Source organism: Symsagittifera roscoffensis, unplaced genomic scaffold (genome assembly GCF_963678635.1).
Source record: "Symsagittifera roscoffensis unplaced genomic scaffold, txSymRosc1.1 SCAFFOLD_523, whole genome shotgun sequence".
Classification (NCBI taxonomy): Eukaryota; Metazoa; Xenacoelomorpha; order Acoela; family Convolutidae; genus Symsagittifera; species Symsagittifera roscoffensis.
In genome coordinates this window covers 14,387-28,507 of record NW_026970817.1, presented here as the reverse complement: position 1 = coordinate 28,507, position 14,121 = coordinate 14,387, and the positions used below count along the sequence as shown (strand labels likewise).

The window sequence follows — 14,121 nt, the reverse complement described above, 5'->3', positions numbered from 1 at the left end:
CTTATTCATTTTGAATTTTTTCAAAGAACTTACATAAAATTTTCTTAAATTTTGTGGTTTTTTCAAAAATTGTAATTGCGAACCCTGAAATTTGATGTTGTCAGACTACCTTTAAAGCTTGCAGATTTTTTTCCCAATATTTGCGGCTTTAATGGGTTGTTAAAAATTCGAGGCACCGATTTTGGATATAGGGTTTTTAATTTTCGTTTTGTTTCTTGATTCAGCTTGAAAGTTTTCAGCGTATATCACATTTGCTTGGTGGCCTGTTTGAGAGTTTTCATGAACTTGTTTGGAAACGTATGAGACAACAAAATTCTTGATTCCTTATCTGTGCTGCCGCATTGAAATTAGTATACTTTTGCGCCAAGGCGCCTTTAGCATTATTTTTGGGTCAAACGGCCCTCGCCACCTTCACCTCTTCTTTCTCCAACTCCTCGGCCTCTGCCTCCATTCTCAGAATTTGCATCTCACGAATCGCCTTCTCACGCTCCTCCATGTTTTCTCTCTTCGCTACTTCTAGTCTGCTCAATTTCTCATCCACTTGTTGCGCTCGTTCGTTCAAAACCGCCTGCAACAACTTCGCTCTCGCCGCTTGTTCCGCAGCCCACTCCGCTTCACGTTTACGCCACAGTCTTTCTGCTTCGTCTCTGTAAATCAGATCCAACTCTTTTTCAGCCTCCACGTCTTTCTGCTGCTTTTGCCTTGCCATTTGCAATGCCTCCTGTATCTCTTGGAACCTCGCTTTCTGCAACTCAGGACGCTTTCTGCATAAAAAGGACATTTAAAATGGACATTAAAATGGACAACTTTCAGACTAAATGAGACAAAATTTGTGAGGTTTCGAATGAGATTAGAATGGACGAATTCAGTATCTTTACGGCAAGAAATCCTGAGGTGGGGCTACCAATCTCCCCATAAATCCGCCCTAGTTTATCGAATTGGAAAATAAAAGTCGATAGAAATCAAAAAGTTTGAAATTGATTAAATGTTGAGTTCCTGCAATTCGTTTCAATATGTAGATTCCAATTTGAACAAATTTACGAACAATATCTATTCTTTTTCATAGCTCAGATAATATTTTATCTTGTCCAGTTTTAATGTTTTTATGGTGTGAGCAACTTTAGTGGAGTTTATTGGGAAGGGTAGTTTGACTTGTGTACCGTTTTCAGGAGTAAAGGACTTAGTGAAGACTCTTATATAGGTCTTGCTGATTTTTTTTGTTTTCATGAAAAGTCTTAGTAGTCTCTAACAACTACATATGTGCATTCATACTAAATGAAGCATTTATGAATGCATTGAGATTTATATGCACTTTTGAATTTAATTAAAAATAATCTGCTGAAAGTGTCGTAAATAGCACTCTCCAAATACGGACGCGCAAATTTTACAAGAAATGTGAACGATTTCTTGTTTCGAAAGTGGGTTTAAATTTCTGGATTTCCAGCTAAATAAAAAAAAAGCTTTACGTGTTGATCCAGTTTTCTCAAGTTGGGGTAATGTTATCAAAATTGCCAATCGTTAATCGTTCTAGAAGTTCAAAGAACTTAGAGGGCATCTATTTTTTTCTTAGAAACTGAAAATTTGAGATTTTTTCAACGAAGTCAGTATTTTTTGATGTTTACTTGCGTTCATTGCTCTTTTTATGAATGCATAAAAAGTGATAAATTCGCAACCTATATAAGAGATTTTCATATTGTTTGTCTAATTTTTTGCTCAACAATTAATTACAGTCAATGCTAAGGATTTTATCACAGACTATTATTGTTCTGACCTTCGTAAACGGAAGTAACGGAATATTTGTGCTCGTGTGGTTTTTTTTTCTTCAGACAAATTTCGACTTTTTAAGTAGCAATTTTTGACGGGATTATTTATAGCATTCAAAAAATTTTGTTGTCCTGAGCTTAAATTTGGAAATATATTTCACCTCTGATCATTTTTTGTAAAGCTACAGGGGTTTAAAAACTGCCATGGACAATTTAGGGCAATTAATGCGCGATATATTTCGCGCTATTAACGCGTAAGCGGAGTTTTAATCCGTCATAGAAATCGTTCCAAATTGGTTGAAGGAAGCTGGTTTGCCGTAATTCATTTGTTACTAGGAGCGGAATTTATCACTTTGTACTTAATATGGCGTGTGAGGGGATGATTTTTACAAAAAGTCTCAAATTAAAAAAAAAAATTCTCTTTTTATCACATTTAATTTTTTAATGTTATTACTGCTCCAAAGACTGCTCTATAAATTGAGACATGTTAGTTGGTAACTTTTGTTCTATTGACTGGTACTGCTAATGCGTCATAATCGGCGTGCGTCACTTAAAAAATTTTGTAGACACAATGTTTTACTTATTCAGTTTTTCCCAGCAGCGTTATTGAACATATGTTTGCTTGAGTATGCGAAGTGCAACTTCGCCTCTGTGTGAAAACCATACTTTGATAACTTCATAGAAGGTAGCTCTGATCATTTTCTCTCGGTCTATGTACAATTTTTTACTGATTTTTGAGGTGAACGTTGTCCAAAGTTGATATTGAAAACCGGCATTTTAGAGGGTAGAAACCCGAGTTTGCGCTAAATCTTGTCCACTAGGTTAGCTTGTGTTGATTTATTTCTCAGTGAAAAAAATGTTGTTCATGCTCAAATTTGATTTTGATTTGTTTTTATCAAGAGTCGATGAATGTTGTTGAGACTCTTATATAGGTTGCGATGATTTTTTTCGTTGCTTTTTTCAGGAAAAGTTTCTTAATTTGTTAAAGCTCAAAATCACTTTTTCGCGGTTTGACTTCTGATTTCTTTTCAAGTTCTGTTCAGTTAAACGATGGCAAGTTCTAATATCGAACAGCGAATGTGTAAATGTCACGAAAAACGTGACGGACTTCTAGTTTCGAAAGAGGATTTTTTTTGCAGATTTTTCAGCAAAATTAAAAAAAAATTAATTATTGATCCAGTTTTCTCAAGTTGGGGTAATGTTATCAAAATTGCCAATCGTTAATCGTTCTAGAAGTTCAAAGAACTTAGAGGGCATCTATTTTTTTCTTAGAAACTGAAAATTTGAGATTTTTTCAACGAAGTCAGTATTTTTTGATGTTTACTTGCGTTCATTGCTCTTTTCCAATCGTCGATTGGCTATGTTGTTGTTTTTGTCTTCATTTTATAGTTTGTTTATTTTGTGAAGACAATTTTAGTAACCGGTGTCTAATGTATATTAATGTTTTTGAATGTTAGAATTTAACGTGTCTAATGTTAGAAAACGAACACGGAAATAGCGCAAAAAACTTGTATGATTTTGGAAGTGGAATTTAACTTTTAGTTTTGGAGCGGAATAAAAACTTTACATATTGATCCTAGTTGGGTTCAAGTTACAAAAAAACTCCGATGGTTGATTGTTTTAGAAGTTCAAAGAAAACTTAAAGGGCATAAATTCGAAAATTAGTGTTTTTCATGAAAGTCAGTGTCTTTTTTTTCTGTTTTCTTGCGTATGATTTTCGATTCTTCCATTGATTATGTTCTAAGTTTGTCTATGAATTTTATACTTGAGTGTCCGGAAGTTTGAGCTTAAAATAACTGTTAATTCTCGGAATTAAACAATACTAAACATTTAGTTTTTTCTTGCAGATGTTTTTTTTCTTTGCTCCAGGTACGATGACTTTGTTCATGTTTTTTTTGGACCACGTTGAATTTGATTACTGCAGGGGATTCATAATGGCTAGGTCGAAGGTTCGATACCGAGACGTATCCGAACTTTTTTTACTATTCCGAGGCCTTTTTCTACTTCTTATTGCACTTTATAGAGTTGCTTTTTGTCGTGTTCTTCTAGTGTTAAAAATTGTCAAGTGCCCGTGAAGCAGATGCGAGGATAGGACTCGAAATCTTCCGGTCGTAGGACCGAATCCGTTATATCAGAATATTTAATTTTCAAGGCTTATTATTTACCTTTTCCTCGCTAGTGTTTGCGAAGTGCAGCTTCGCTTGTGTAAAAGGATGGAAAACTACCCTATTTCAGTAAAGGATTTCTAGTTTCTGGATGCCCAGAGGAATAAAAATATTACCTATTGTTTCAGTTTGCTCTAATTTTAAAAATATAAAAATAGCTTTTCATACTGAAGTTGAAAACTTTTCGATCCGCTTTTTTTGGTTTTGCTGATCGTGTAATTATCTGTTAGCTACATTTTAGTTTTCATTGTTTTTCTATAATAACATGCTGCTTTAATGACTATTACTGACGAATTGCACTAGGCGTTCGCTCAGATCACCGCATCACACCACAGTTAAAAACAGAACGAACATTTTGAAACATTTTTTCAGGCTCAATTATATATTTTTTTGCTATTTCTCTTATGATTTCTTTCACATTACCGTTCATTTTGTTTGTTAAAAGGAAGACAAACTTCACTATCAAACAGCGTAAGGGTAGAGATCTCGGACGATGTGATCGGCTTCTAATTTCGAATGTGGAATTTGTTTTTCAGATTTCCCAGTCGAATAAAAACTTTAATTATTGATCCAGCTTTCTCAAGCTGGGTTACTTTTATCAAAAAAGTGCCGAGCGTAATTTTCTTCAGAAATTCAAAGTCTTTTAAGTGCATCTAAATGTTTCTTTGAAAATCGAAAGTTTTCAAAAAAAAACAAGAAAGATTTTTTTATGTTTGGCTTTTTTCGACTCACCCCACATTTGAATTGCAATTTTGAAAAACTACTGAAAGGTTGTCATAGATTTCTGAACTTTTGCATGGTGAACAAATTAATAATTATTCACAGATTTGTTCTTCATATCTTGCATCGTAGCATCACGCGTTTATCCATAGTCAGTTTTGCATTCAAAACTTCAAAATTAAAACATGCGAAATGCATGCGGGACCTGTCTATCATAGTTACTTTTTCGAGGGACCACTCATTCTACTACATCATTGTAGTACCCCCTCGCCTCACATCAGCAACAATTTTATAGTGTAATGAGGGTTTTTAGAGGTAAATCAACTGGGTATAGGTCCAATCTGCGTGGAAATCGCACATGAATGGCTTTTTCTGGCTGATTTGCAGTAGGTTATTCGTTATCCACACTAATGATCAGATTCAGCATTTTGTGCATTGTATGTATTGATGTTCTTCTTTATTCGGGTGGTTCGCAGTTTCCTTTCTCTTTCCGGGAATCTGATTTGTGCTCGATGAGGTTGTTTGACTCATTCTTTATAGAAGCCAGGTGACTCCTCGTAAGGAGCCTTTTGGTTTATTATATAGGGGGGTTGTAAAAATTTTACTTTATCGGTTACCACTCGTAGATATGAAGGTGGCCCTGACGTTCAAGCGCAAGGGAGTATTGATCGCAGAAGAGTTTGTCTTCAATACAGTTCTTATTTGACTGATTTATTGTTCTTTGAGGTGTACGTTGTTGCGATCCGAGATGTGCAATGCGGCGCGGCGTAAACGTGTTCGGATAATCCACGAAAGTTCCAGCGAGCGTTTTTTGATTCTTTTTCTAGTCTTCGGTTACCGCTATATGACGAATAAGTTCTTAATCCTGTATATTCTCTTTTTCGGCTTCGAAAGGAGTTCGTGGTGGGACACCAATGACAAATAATTTTGTATCAACATAACAAACTATCAGCAAGGCTCACCATTTTAGCTGTTAAGGCTCTTTTTCCTCCCCCCCCCACTTCACTCAAACATGAACTTTATGGTCTAACGAGAGTGGTTTTACAAGGTTAATTATGAAGACCAACTATGTTTTTCATGGCCTAATTAGTTAGCATGTCAATTTTCATAACAATCGGTTGAACAGTAATTTTACAGTAATTCGCAAGGGGAAGGGGGAAAGGAAAAAGAGAGGGCTACTCTATCAAAATCACAATTGCACCTCTAAGATCCTTTTCCTCTGAATGATTGGAACTTCTTTCGTTGTGAAGTGAGCTAGTAAGCAACGTGGACAATTAGACAGCTTTGTATGAATATTTTGTTGTTTAAGTCTAATTTGTGAATACTCGAGCTATAACAAATTCAGCTTCTCTAAGCGATACTCAGAGCCCTGCTAGCTCAGTCGGTAGAGCGTTGGACTTTTAATCCAACGGTCAAGGGTTCGAGTCCCTTGTGGGGCAAAACCTCCAGTTTTGAATGCCCGAATCATTTTACTTAACGAGATAAGACGATTTTTGAGATTTTTTCAAAAATTTTCAGAACGTTCAAATGACAAATTAATTTATAAAACTTGAAGTTCCCAACCCAATTGGGTACTGTCAGAGTACTATCAAGGATTGCGAATCTTGCCTCCAAATATGACTGCTCAAATCCTTGTAGTTTTCGAGATATGACGTTTTTTGTGATTTTTTCAAAGTTTTCGGAAAATTTTAATTAAATATTTCTCTAAGTTTGAAATTCCCAACCTTGTAGTTGGGTTCTGTCAGAGTACTCTAAAGAGTTACAAATGTTGCCTCCAAATATGACTGTTCAAATCCTTGTAGTTTTCGAGATATGACGTTTTTTGTAATTTTTTCGAAAAAATTATCAGAAAACTGATATTATTTTTTTTCCGCAAAATCGGAAATTCTCAACCCTCTAGTTGGGTCCTGTCAGAGTTTTCTCAAAGATTGCAAATTTTGCCTCCAAGTATGACTGCTCAATTCTTTGTAGTTTTCGAGATATGACGTTTTTTGTGATTTTTTCAAAAACTTTCAGAAAAGTTAAATTATTATGATTTTATAAAAAAAAGGAATTCCCAACCCTGTAGTTAGGTCCTGTCAAACTACTTTTAAAGGATTGCGAATCTTGCCTCCAAATGTCACTGCTCAATTCTTTGTAGTTTTCGAGATGTGACGTTTTTTGTGATTTTTTCAAAGTTTTCAGAAAGTTAAAATTAATTATTTTCAAAATTTGCAATTCACAACTCTATAGTTCGGTGTTGTCAGGGTATTGAAGAGTTGCAAATCTTGCCACATGCGACTGCTGCACGCGACTGCTCAAATACTTTCAGGTTACGAGATGTGACATTTTTCGATTTTTTCAAAATTTCTCTAAGAACTTATCTACAAAAAAATTCAAAAAATTTTAAACTACTAACTTGATGAAAATAAAATCTTATTATCAGCGTACACCCAGTACACCCAGGCGTCTCAAGTCTTGCCTCTTAATATGAATGCTCAAATCCTTTTAGTTTCCGAGATAAGTCGTTTTTTTGGGAAACTTAGGTTAAAAAAAATTGACAAAATTTTGGATTTCAATATTTATAGTAGGGTGCTCTCAGGGACTCGCAATGGTTGCAAATCTGGCTTCCAGATTACTCCAGAGGCTCTTTAAGTTTTCGAGGTGATGCTTTCAAAATGGGAATTTAAAAGTTCGAAATTACCAACCCTGTAATTGGGTGCAGTCACAGTACACTAAAACGTTGCAGATGTTGTTTCCAATATTGCGGTTTTTCATGAGTTGTCGAAAAATTTCGAAGCACCGAAGGTGTGTTAATTGCTTGTAAAATTTAAATGTGAGTGTGGAAGTGGAAACGAGCCTTCTGTTTCTTTGAGTTCATTTCTCTTTTCCAACTGTCATTTGGTTATGTGTGTTGTATCGCAAGTGGTGCGAACCTCAGTTTCACCTCTGTGTCAAAAATGGTCAATCATTAAAGCAGAAAATCTTCGTCGCAATACAAGTTTTCGGCGCTTTAATGATAAAACTAATTTCGAAGCAAAATGTCCAATCTTCCATCGCCGGTACGCGAGGAAGAATCCGCCGAAAGGCGTTCCGCTGGATGCCTTTTACATGAATACAGAGTAATGTCTTCAGGAGCGCTTATAACTGTGTAGCAGTTTCGTTAATTATCTAACACGTACATCCAGATTTGACTTAGCCCCTACTTTTTTTTCATCGAGACATGAAAATTTTGGTTCACCTCATTTTTCAACCTTATTTTTTTCCCTAAAATTTATGTTTTTGTCGTGTCACAAATGGTAGGAAGGTCAACTTCGCCTCTGTGTGCAAAGTCAACATCTTTCCCATTCATTAGGAGGAACAAACGTATTGGAGACTCTTATATGTCTGACTGATTTTTTTGCTCAAATAACTACAGTTGTTCAATAACTACAGTAATTCAGTTTTTTTATGGTTTTTTTTCTCACCTTGCAGCTTCCGTCTCATCTTCAGTTCGTTTACTCATGTAACTTACTCATCTCTTTTTTCAGATTGTTTGAAATGTATGCGAATGCTTTTGACCCAGAGTTTGATAGCCAGCAAAATGGTCCAATCAATGCGCGGAGTCAGCGAATTGCGAAGGGCATTAATAGCCAGAATGCGTATCATAACGAATACTTATCTCTTGTGAAAGAAGCTGCGAGCAAAAGATGGGTCTTTCATATGCCGGGAGATGATGTCTCTAACAATTTCCAATATAATAATTGTCGGTGGCCGAAGAGCATGAGTGTTGCTGCTAAATTAGACCTCAAACCAGGAGATAGCGTTCTCCTGAAGTTTGGCGAGATAACCGATTATGCTTATTTAAGTGCCATAGTAGAAGCAAAAGATTTGATGGTTGTCGAAAAGGTGGTACACGACAAAATAAAGGAGAGGACAAGAGCACAGCCAGATGTGATGCTCAAACATGTGAGCTTCATAGAGTACGTTGAATTTTTTCTTCAATTTCAGCTTTTTGTGAAATTGTTAACATGCAAGTTAAAAAAGAGCAAGTTCTTAAAAAATATATTTTTGCCCAAAAATTTCAATCCATTTTTTACAAGCATCTTTTTGTGTTTATCTGGTTTAGAGATCGTGACTGTGACAAAGAAAATGCTGCATGTTTTGAAAATGAAGACCGGCAAGATGTTGGAAGCGTTGCAGCTGTAGAAAAGATTGTGGCGTCAGGCAAGGCAAAAAAACGGAAGACTGTGAAACATGCTGATGAAAAGGTTAACAAAAAGAAGCCAAGGATAGATCCCGAAGTCAATTTGGAAGATGACCATGAGCCCAATGTCAACCTGCTAGACAATTCAGCGCCCATTATTTCGGCTAGTATTCTTATGTTTAGCGTAGGTTTGTGACTCAAAAAAAAATTGAACTGAAAAAGACAAGTGAGGTTTTAATTGCAGAAAAAAGAAGAACTGTATCCAAAACTGCGTTTGAATTGGCAAATTAGATTTTCAATTAAGGTAGCCTTGTTTGTTTAAAGGAAGTCGAAAAAATGTGTCAGTGTTTGGAGGCAAAGGAGATTGTGGCTGTTGTAGTGGCAAAATTTGTCGAGCTTAACAAGGTCAATGCAGAGCATGCAGCAAAGTCAGCCGCGGAAAATAAAAAATTGAAAGATAGATTTGCCTCGATCTTGAAAAAGAGTAAACCGTCTGCATCCTGTAAGCTTGGGCCACTGCCCGAACGTGAAAGCGGAGAGCCCGTCTGGTTTGGGAAAGGCGACTCAATGGTTGATTTAATGACGTTGGATCCCTCTGAAGGTGCATCGATTTTTGGACGAAAGTTGGCTGCAGTTATTTTCAATGCAGAGGAGGATTGTCTCCTCATTAACCAACGTATGGGCGTGAAGATAAACAAAAAAGGATCAAGAAAAGCGGCATCCTCTGATTTGGAGAATTTGTTTAAAGAAGTTGTAAAACGAAATTTTGTTAATGGAACAGCGGAAGCAGTTGAAATCGCCATAAGAGGTGGCAATCAGTACGGGTTAGAAATGGCTGGAGACTACCCAGAAAAGGTCGAAAAATGAAGTTGAAAAAAATCAGGTGGCTTTACTCGGTGCTTTTTTTCATTCCCGATTTGTACCTTGCATTAGCTCTTTTATTTCATTCAACTTGTGATGACTTTCATCAATTTATTTTGATGGTTAACGTTTTCTGTCTCATAAAATTCTCAGCTTAAACCTCAAAATTAATCACATCATGGAAACTTGTTCAAGTTAATTTTTTTTAAAGAAAAAGAATGTCATTTTTATTGAGCACTTCTGAATCTGAATCGGAGGATGAGCCAATAACGATCGTCCGGAAATCAAAAGCAGAAGTTGCTGCGGAAGTTTTACCAAATGAGAGATCTTGTGTGAAGCCTTATGTGAAAAAGGCATCAGGTGAGTTGGATATTACTCCTTTGCAGTTAATTGCTGGAACTTCGAAAAGAACTGAAAATTCGGAACCCAGGAAAATTGTTTCTTCTACTCCTCTCCAAAGTCAAGGCAAGAAGCGTTTGATAGAGGAACTTGAACGAAGGCTTAATGACGAAATCAACAACCACAGAAAGAAACTTAAAGCTATTCGATCAGCGGAAAAGGCTAATAACTTGGAATTCTTGAAATTCCTTTCAATCGATTTGAATGGTGAGAATCTTTCGCCTGTGAACAATTCGGAAGAAGTGGTGTGGTATAAGAAGGACGGGGAATGGATTAATCTAATGGCAGTTTTTGCAGTTCCTCAGCCAAGTAAATTTGGACGACATTTGGCGACAAAAATGTTCGGAAAAGATGAAGATTGTAGGTTAATGGTGGAAATGATAGGTTGTGAGAGACAAAGTGTATTGAGCAGAACGCCTATCCCCAAGGAAGAAGAAAAACTGTTCAGACGAGTAGTGGAACTCAAGTATCCTTTGGAAGCTAGTTATGCGTATTCCGAAGCGCGCCAAGCAGCAAACGTGATGGGAGTTGGATATCGTCGCAAATATCCTGCCAAATTGAAGCAAATTCTAAATGAGCAACATAAAAGAATGGTGGCAGAAAAACTGCAAACAACAACCGTGATAGAAGACGATTTGGAGTAGAGCCAAGCTTTCACGAGAAAAGTCGAACAATTATTTTGGAAAATGTTGAAAACACTAAACTTGGCGCTTTAACCTTATTTTAACTTTGCCTTGCAAAAACCTTTTGTTTTCATTCAAGAAAGTTTGTTAACCATATCAATTGAGTTTGATGCTGATGTTTTTTAGAGGGTAAAAGTATAACAATTGAATCCTGAAAGCACATTAATGCATAAAAAGTGTTCGAACAGTTTATAAGGTGGTCTTTTTTCAGTAGTTTCAATATGGAAATTCGACAGGAAGATTCGCAATACATAGCATCTCTTAAAGGAAAGAACTGCCTCATTTTGGCACACTGTGACGCGTATGTTAGCAAGCGTATGGTTAAATATGGCGAAAGAGAACCCGTATCTTTAGTGCGGCACCTCAACTTTGAATCGTTTCAACAACTTTTGACTCAACACAAAAACGCCCAAAAGTACGAGCAGATTTTAAGCAATTGTTATCAGGAAGTGAAAGATTCTTTCTACAGTATTAAATTTGATACTTTTAATGGATATGGTCTGTTCTATGAGGGTAAGCATAAGCTTTGCTATAACTCTAAGAAAAAGTTCAGGATTCCTGAATTGCGAGCTCTTATACAACGGGTTCCAAGTTTCCTCGAAGATCAAATCAAACCAGTCTCTGTGTTTGCGCCTACAGACTTATGCTCTCAAATGCGCATAATGGTGGGTCCTGTTCGCTTTGTCAATCATTCATGCGACCCGAACTGCGAATATGTCGTCACTGAGCACAAAAACATGAAATGTGTGGGCCTGCAGATTCTGAAAGACATTGAACCTTACACAGAATTAAATGTGTATTACGGTCCAAACTTTTTCGAAACTGGAAATTCTTCTTGCAAATGTCCCTATACTCAGCTTCATTGTTCTACTCCTTGCACGTCAAGATATGAAGTAAGTGTTCAAAGCCATCGAATTAGCTTGAAGCCAGAGACGGTTATGCGCTTTGAAGATCGAAGGTATAGGCTTAATCGGTCGAATGGGCCGAAAGTAAAACGAAAAAAGATTGTTCAATATGAAATGAGAGAGCACTATTCAGATAGCTCGAATGAACATAGCGATCAAGAAAATTGCTCCGATGTTGAAACCAGGAATTTCTTTGACTCGATAGAGCAAAATGGCTTAGATTCTGTCTCGAAATCTGAAATCCAGATTAATAACAAAACTTTGGATCACAATGTTGATGAAACTGTTGCTGATGCTGTGATAAGTTCTCCTTCGATCGCAACAGAGGACTTTGATCAAAACCGGCTGCTGGGTGTGTTAGCCTCTTCGCCTATATTGAAAGATGCTGAGAACCAAATAATGGATCTCAGTTTGTCACAAATTGACGTTTTGGGAAATGATTCTTTTGATAGGTCAAGCAGTGGAGATGTAGATGATAGTCAACAAAATGTCAGTTCAATGTCAAATTTCGTTCTTTGTGCTAACGCCCTGATTGCTCGACACGGAACTTCTGACGCTGAAGCCAATAATTGGTTCAAGCTGATTCGGACAGCGTTTCCCGAAAGCGACATTCCTAGTTTTAAGGCATTAAAGCGCCAGTATCATGTGGTGAAAGCCAGCGAAGTGTCATTTATTAGAATTTCGGGACTAGGAAAGCGATGGCAGCTCGACTTTATATCTGAGTTGAAACAAATTGTGAATTCAAACGTCAGAAAAATTTTTCAGTTTTCAACAACTCGTGAAGAAAATACCGATCTCAAAATTGGGAACCCCTTTAATCATCTTTTGCAAACTTTGACAGTCCACTTGCTTCTGAACTCAGACGGCGTAGATGCATTCAAATGTAATCCAAAGTCCCTGTGGCCCGTTTGGCTGGCTATTGCTGATCTTCCCCCCATGAAAAGATGCATGTATAAAAACATCACACTCGCGACACTGTGGTATGGAAAGAACAAACCAGACTGGAATGAGCTTTTTCAGGTTATTTTTTTTGTTTCAAAATTCAGCAATTGAAGGCAGATAAATGTACTGCAGTTTGAAATTGTCCTTTTGCAGAAGATTTTTAAAAACTGAACACTCCTAGCAGTTTTCCATAAAATTTGTGGGTCATCTTTTTTTCGGCATTAGAAAATGTCATCTGAGGTTATGATTGTTAGTTTAAGAAAGGGGACTTCTCTGAAACGTTTGTTTTACATCTGTTTCAGGAACTCCAAACAGAACTTCAGACAACTGACTGCTCAGTCAATTTTCAAGGACGCACTTACCGCTTGATTTTTCGAGTCAAAATCTTAATTTCGGATATGCCAGCAACAGCAGCTATGCTCAACATGCATCATCACAGAGCGAAATTCGGATGCACGTTGTGTTATGCTGAATCGGACTTCAAAGAAGGCATTCGGTATTATCCAAATAGAACCTTCAAAATGAGGGATAATGACACGCATCATCAAGTTCTACAAGAAGTGAGTCTTACAAATAAGCCCAATAAAGGAGTTAAAGGGCCGACAAAACTTTCAGCAATTTTGAAGGGTTTACCATTGACGGCTCCGGTTGATTGTATGCACCAAATATATCTTGGTGTTACAAAAGTCTTACTTGGTGTCGTGGCGAAGAAAACTGCAAACGTAGACAAAAAAAAACTAGACGACTTGGCTGCATCAATCAAAGTAAGTATATATTTGCCTCACAAACACTTGCACTGAGTTGAAATTTTAATTAAAGATTTTTTCAGCTAACGAAAGATTTCAAAAGAAGTGTAAGACCACTGTCTGATTTGGAGCACTTCAAAGCAAACGAATTCAAAGTCTGGCTCCTGTACATTGGACCGATCTTGTTAAAAGAGAAAGCGCCTCAAGAACTTTTCGAAAGATTCTCCATTTTTAGCTATGCAATTCGTTTGCTGATGATGTCCAGTAAGTATGTAGAAGCTGCCGATATTTTAATACAATTGTTCTTGAAAAAAACCGAAGATGCATATACTGACATTGTATTTTCGCCGAACCTTCACAGCTTGAATCACCTTGCATGGCAAGTTAGAAACTTTGGGCCTCTCTGGACTTGCTCGTCGATAATGTTTGAGTCAGCTAATTATCTCCTGAAGTCAAAATTCACCGGAACTGTAAATATCCTTCCTCTTATTATAGAGAGGTACCATAGAAACAAAGAAACTTTGAAACAAAATGTGGCAGAAGACGCTCTGGCAGATCTCTGCCATCAATTTCGAAACACTACAAAACGTTTTAAAAGAACTGTTTTGGATAAATCAAGGTTGCCCTTCCAATTTAGAAATGAATTTACGCCGTTCTACAGCAATGCGAAGTTAACTTATTTTGAGCTTGACTCAGTTTTCCATTCTACTGCGATCAATAGTTATGTAACTTTTTTAATGAATAATGCAACACATTGTGGTCAAATACAGTT

At 36.8% G+C, this 14,121-nt stretch overlaps 1 protein-coding gene and 1 non-coding gene across 2 annotated transcripts; one reads left to right on the top strand and one right to left on the bottom strand.

The window, feature by feature from the left end:
- Positions 1-391: 391 nt before the first annotated feature.
- LOC134855996 (trichoplein keratin filament-binding protein-like) lies at positions 392-8,132 on the bottom strand. Its single transcript, XM_063872366.1, has 2 exons — positions 8,095-8,132; positions 392-764 (listed from the first exon to the last, which is right to left on the bottom strand). The coding sequence occupies exons 1-2, from the start codon at positions 8,130-8,132 to the stop codon at positions 392-394; spliced, it is 411 nt and encodes a 136-aa protein (XP_063728436.1).
- On the top strand, positions 6,015-6,087 carry Trnak-uuu (transfer RNA lysine (anticodon UUU)). Its single transcript has one exon. It is a non-coding gene; the product is annotated as a tRNA-Lys (tRNA).
- Positions 8,133-14,121: the final 5,989 nt, after the last annotated feature.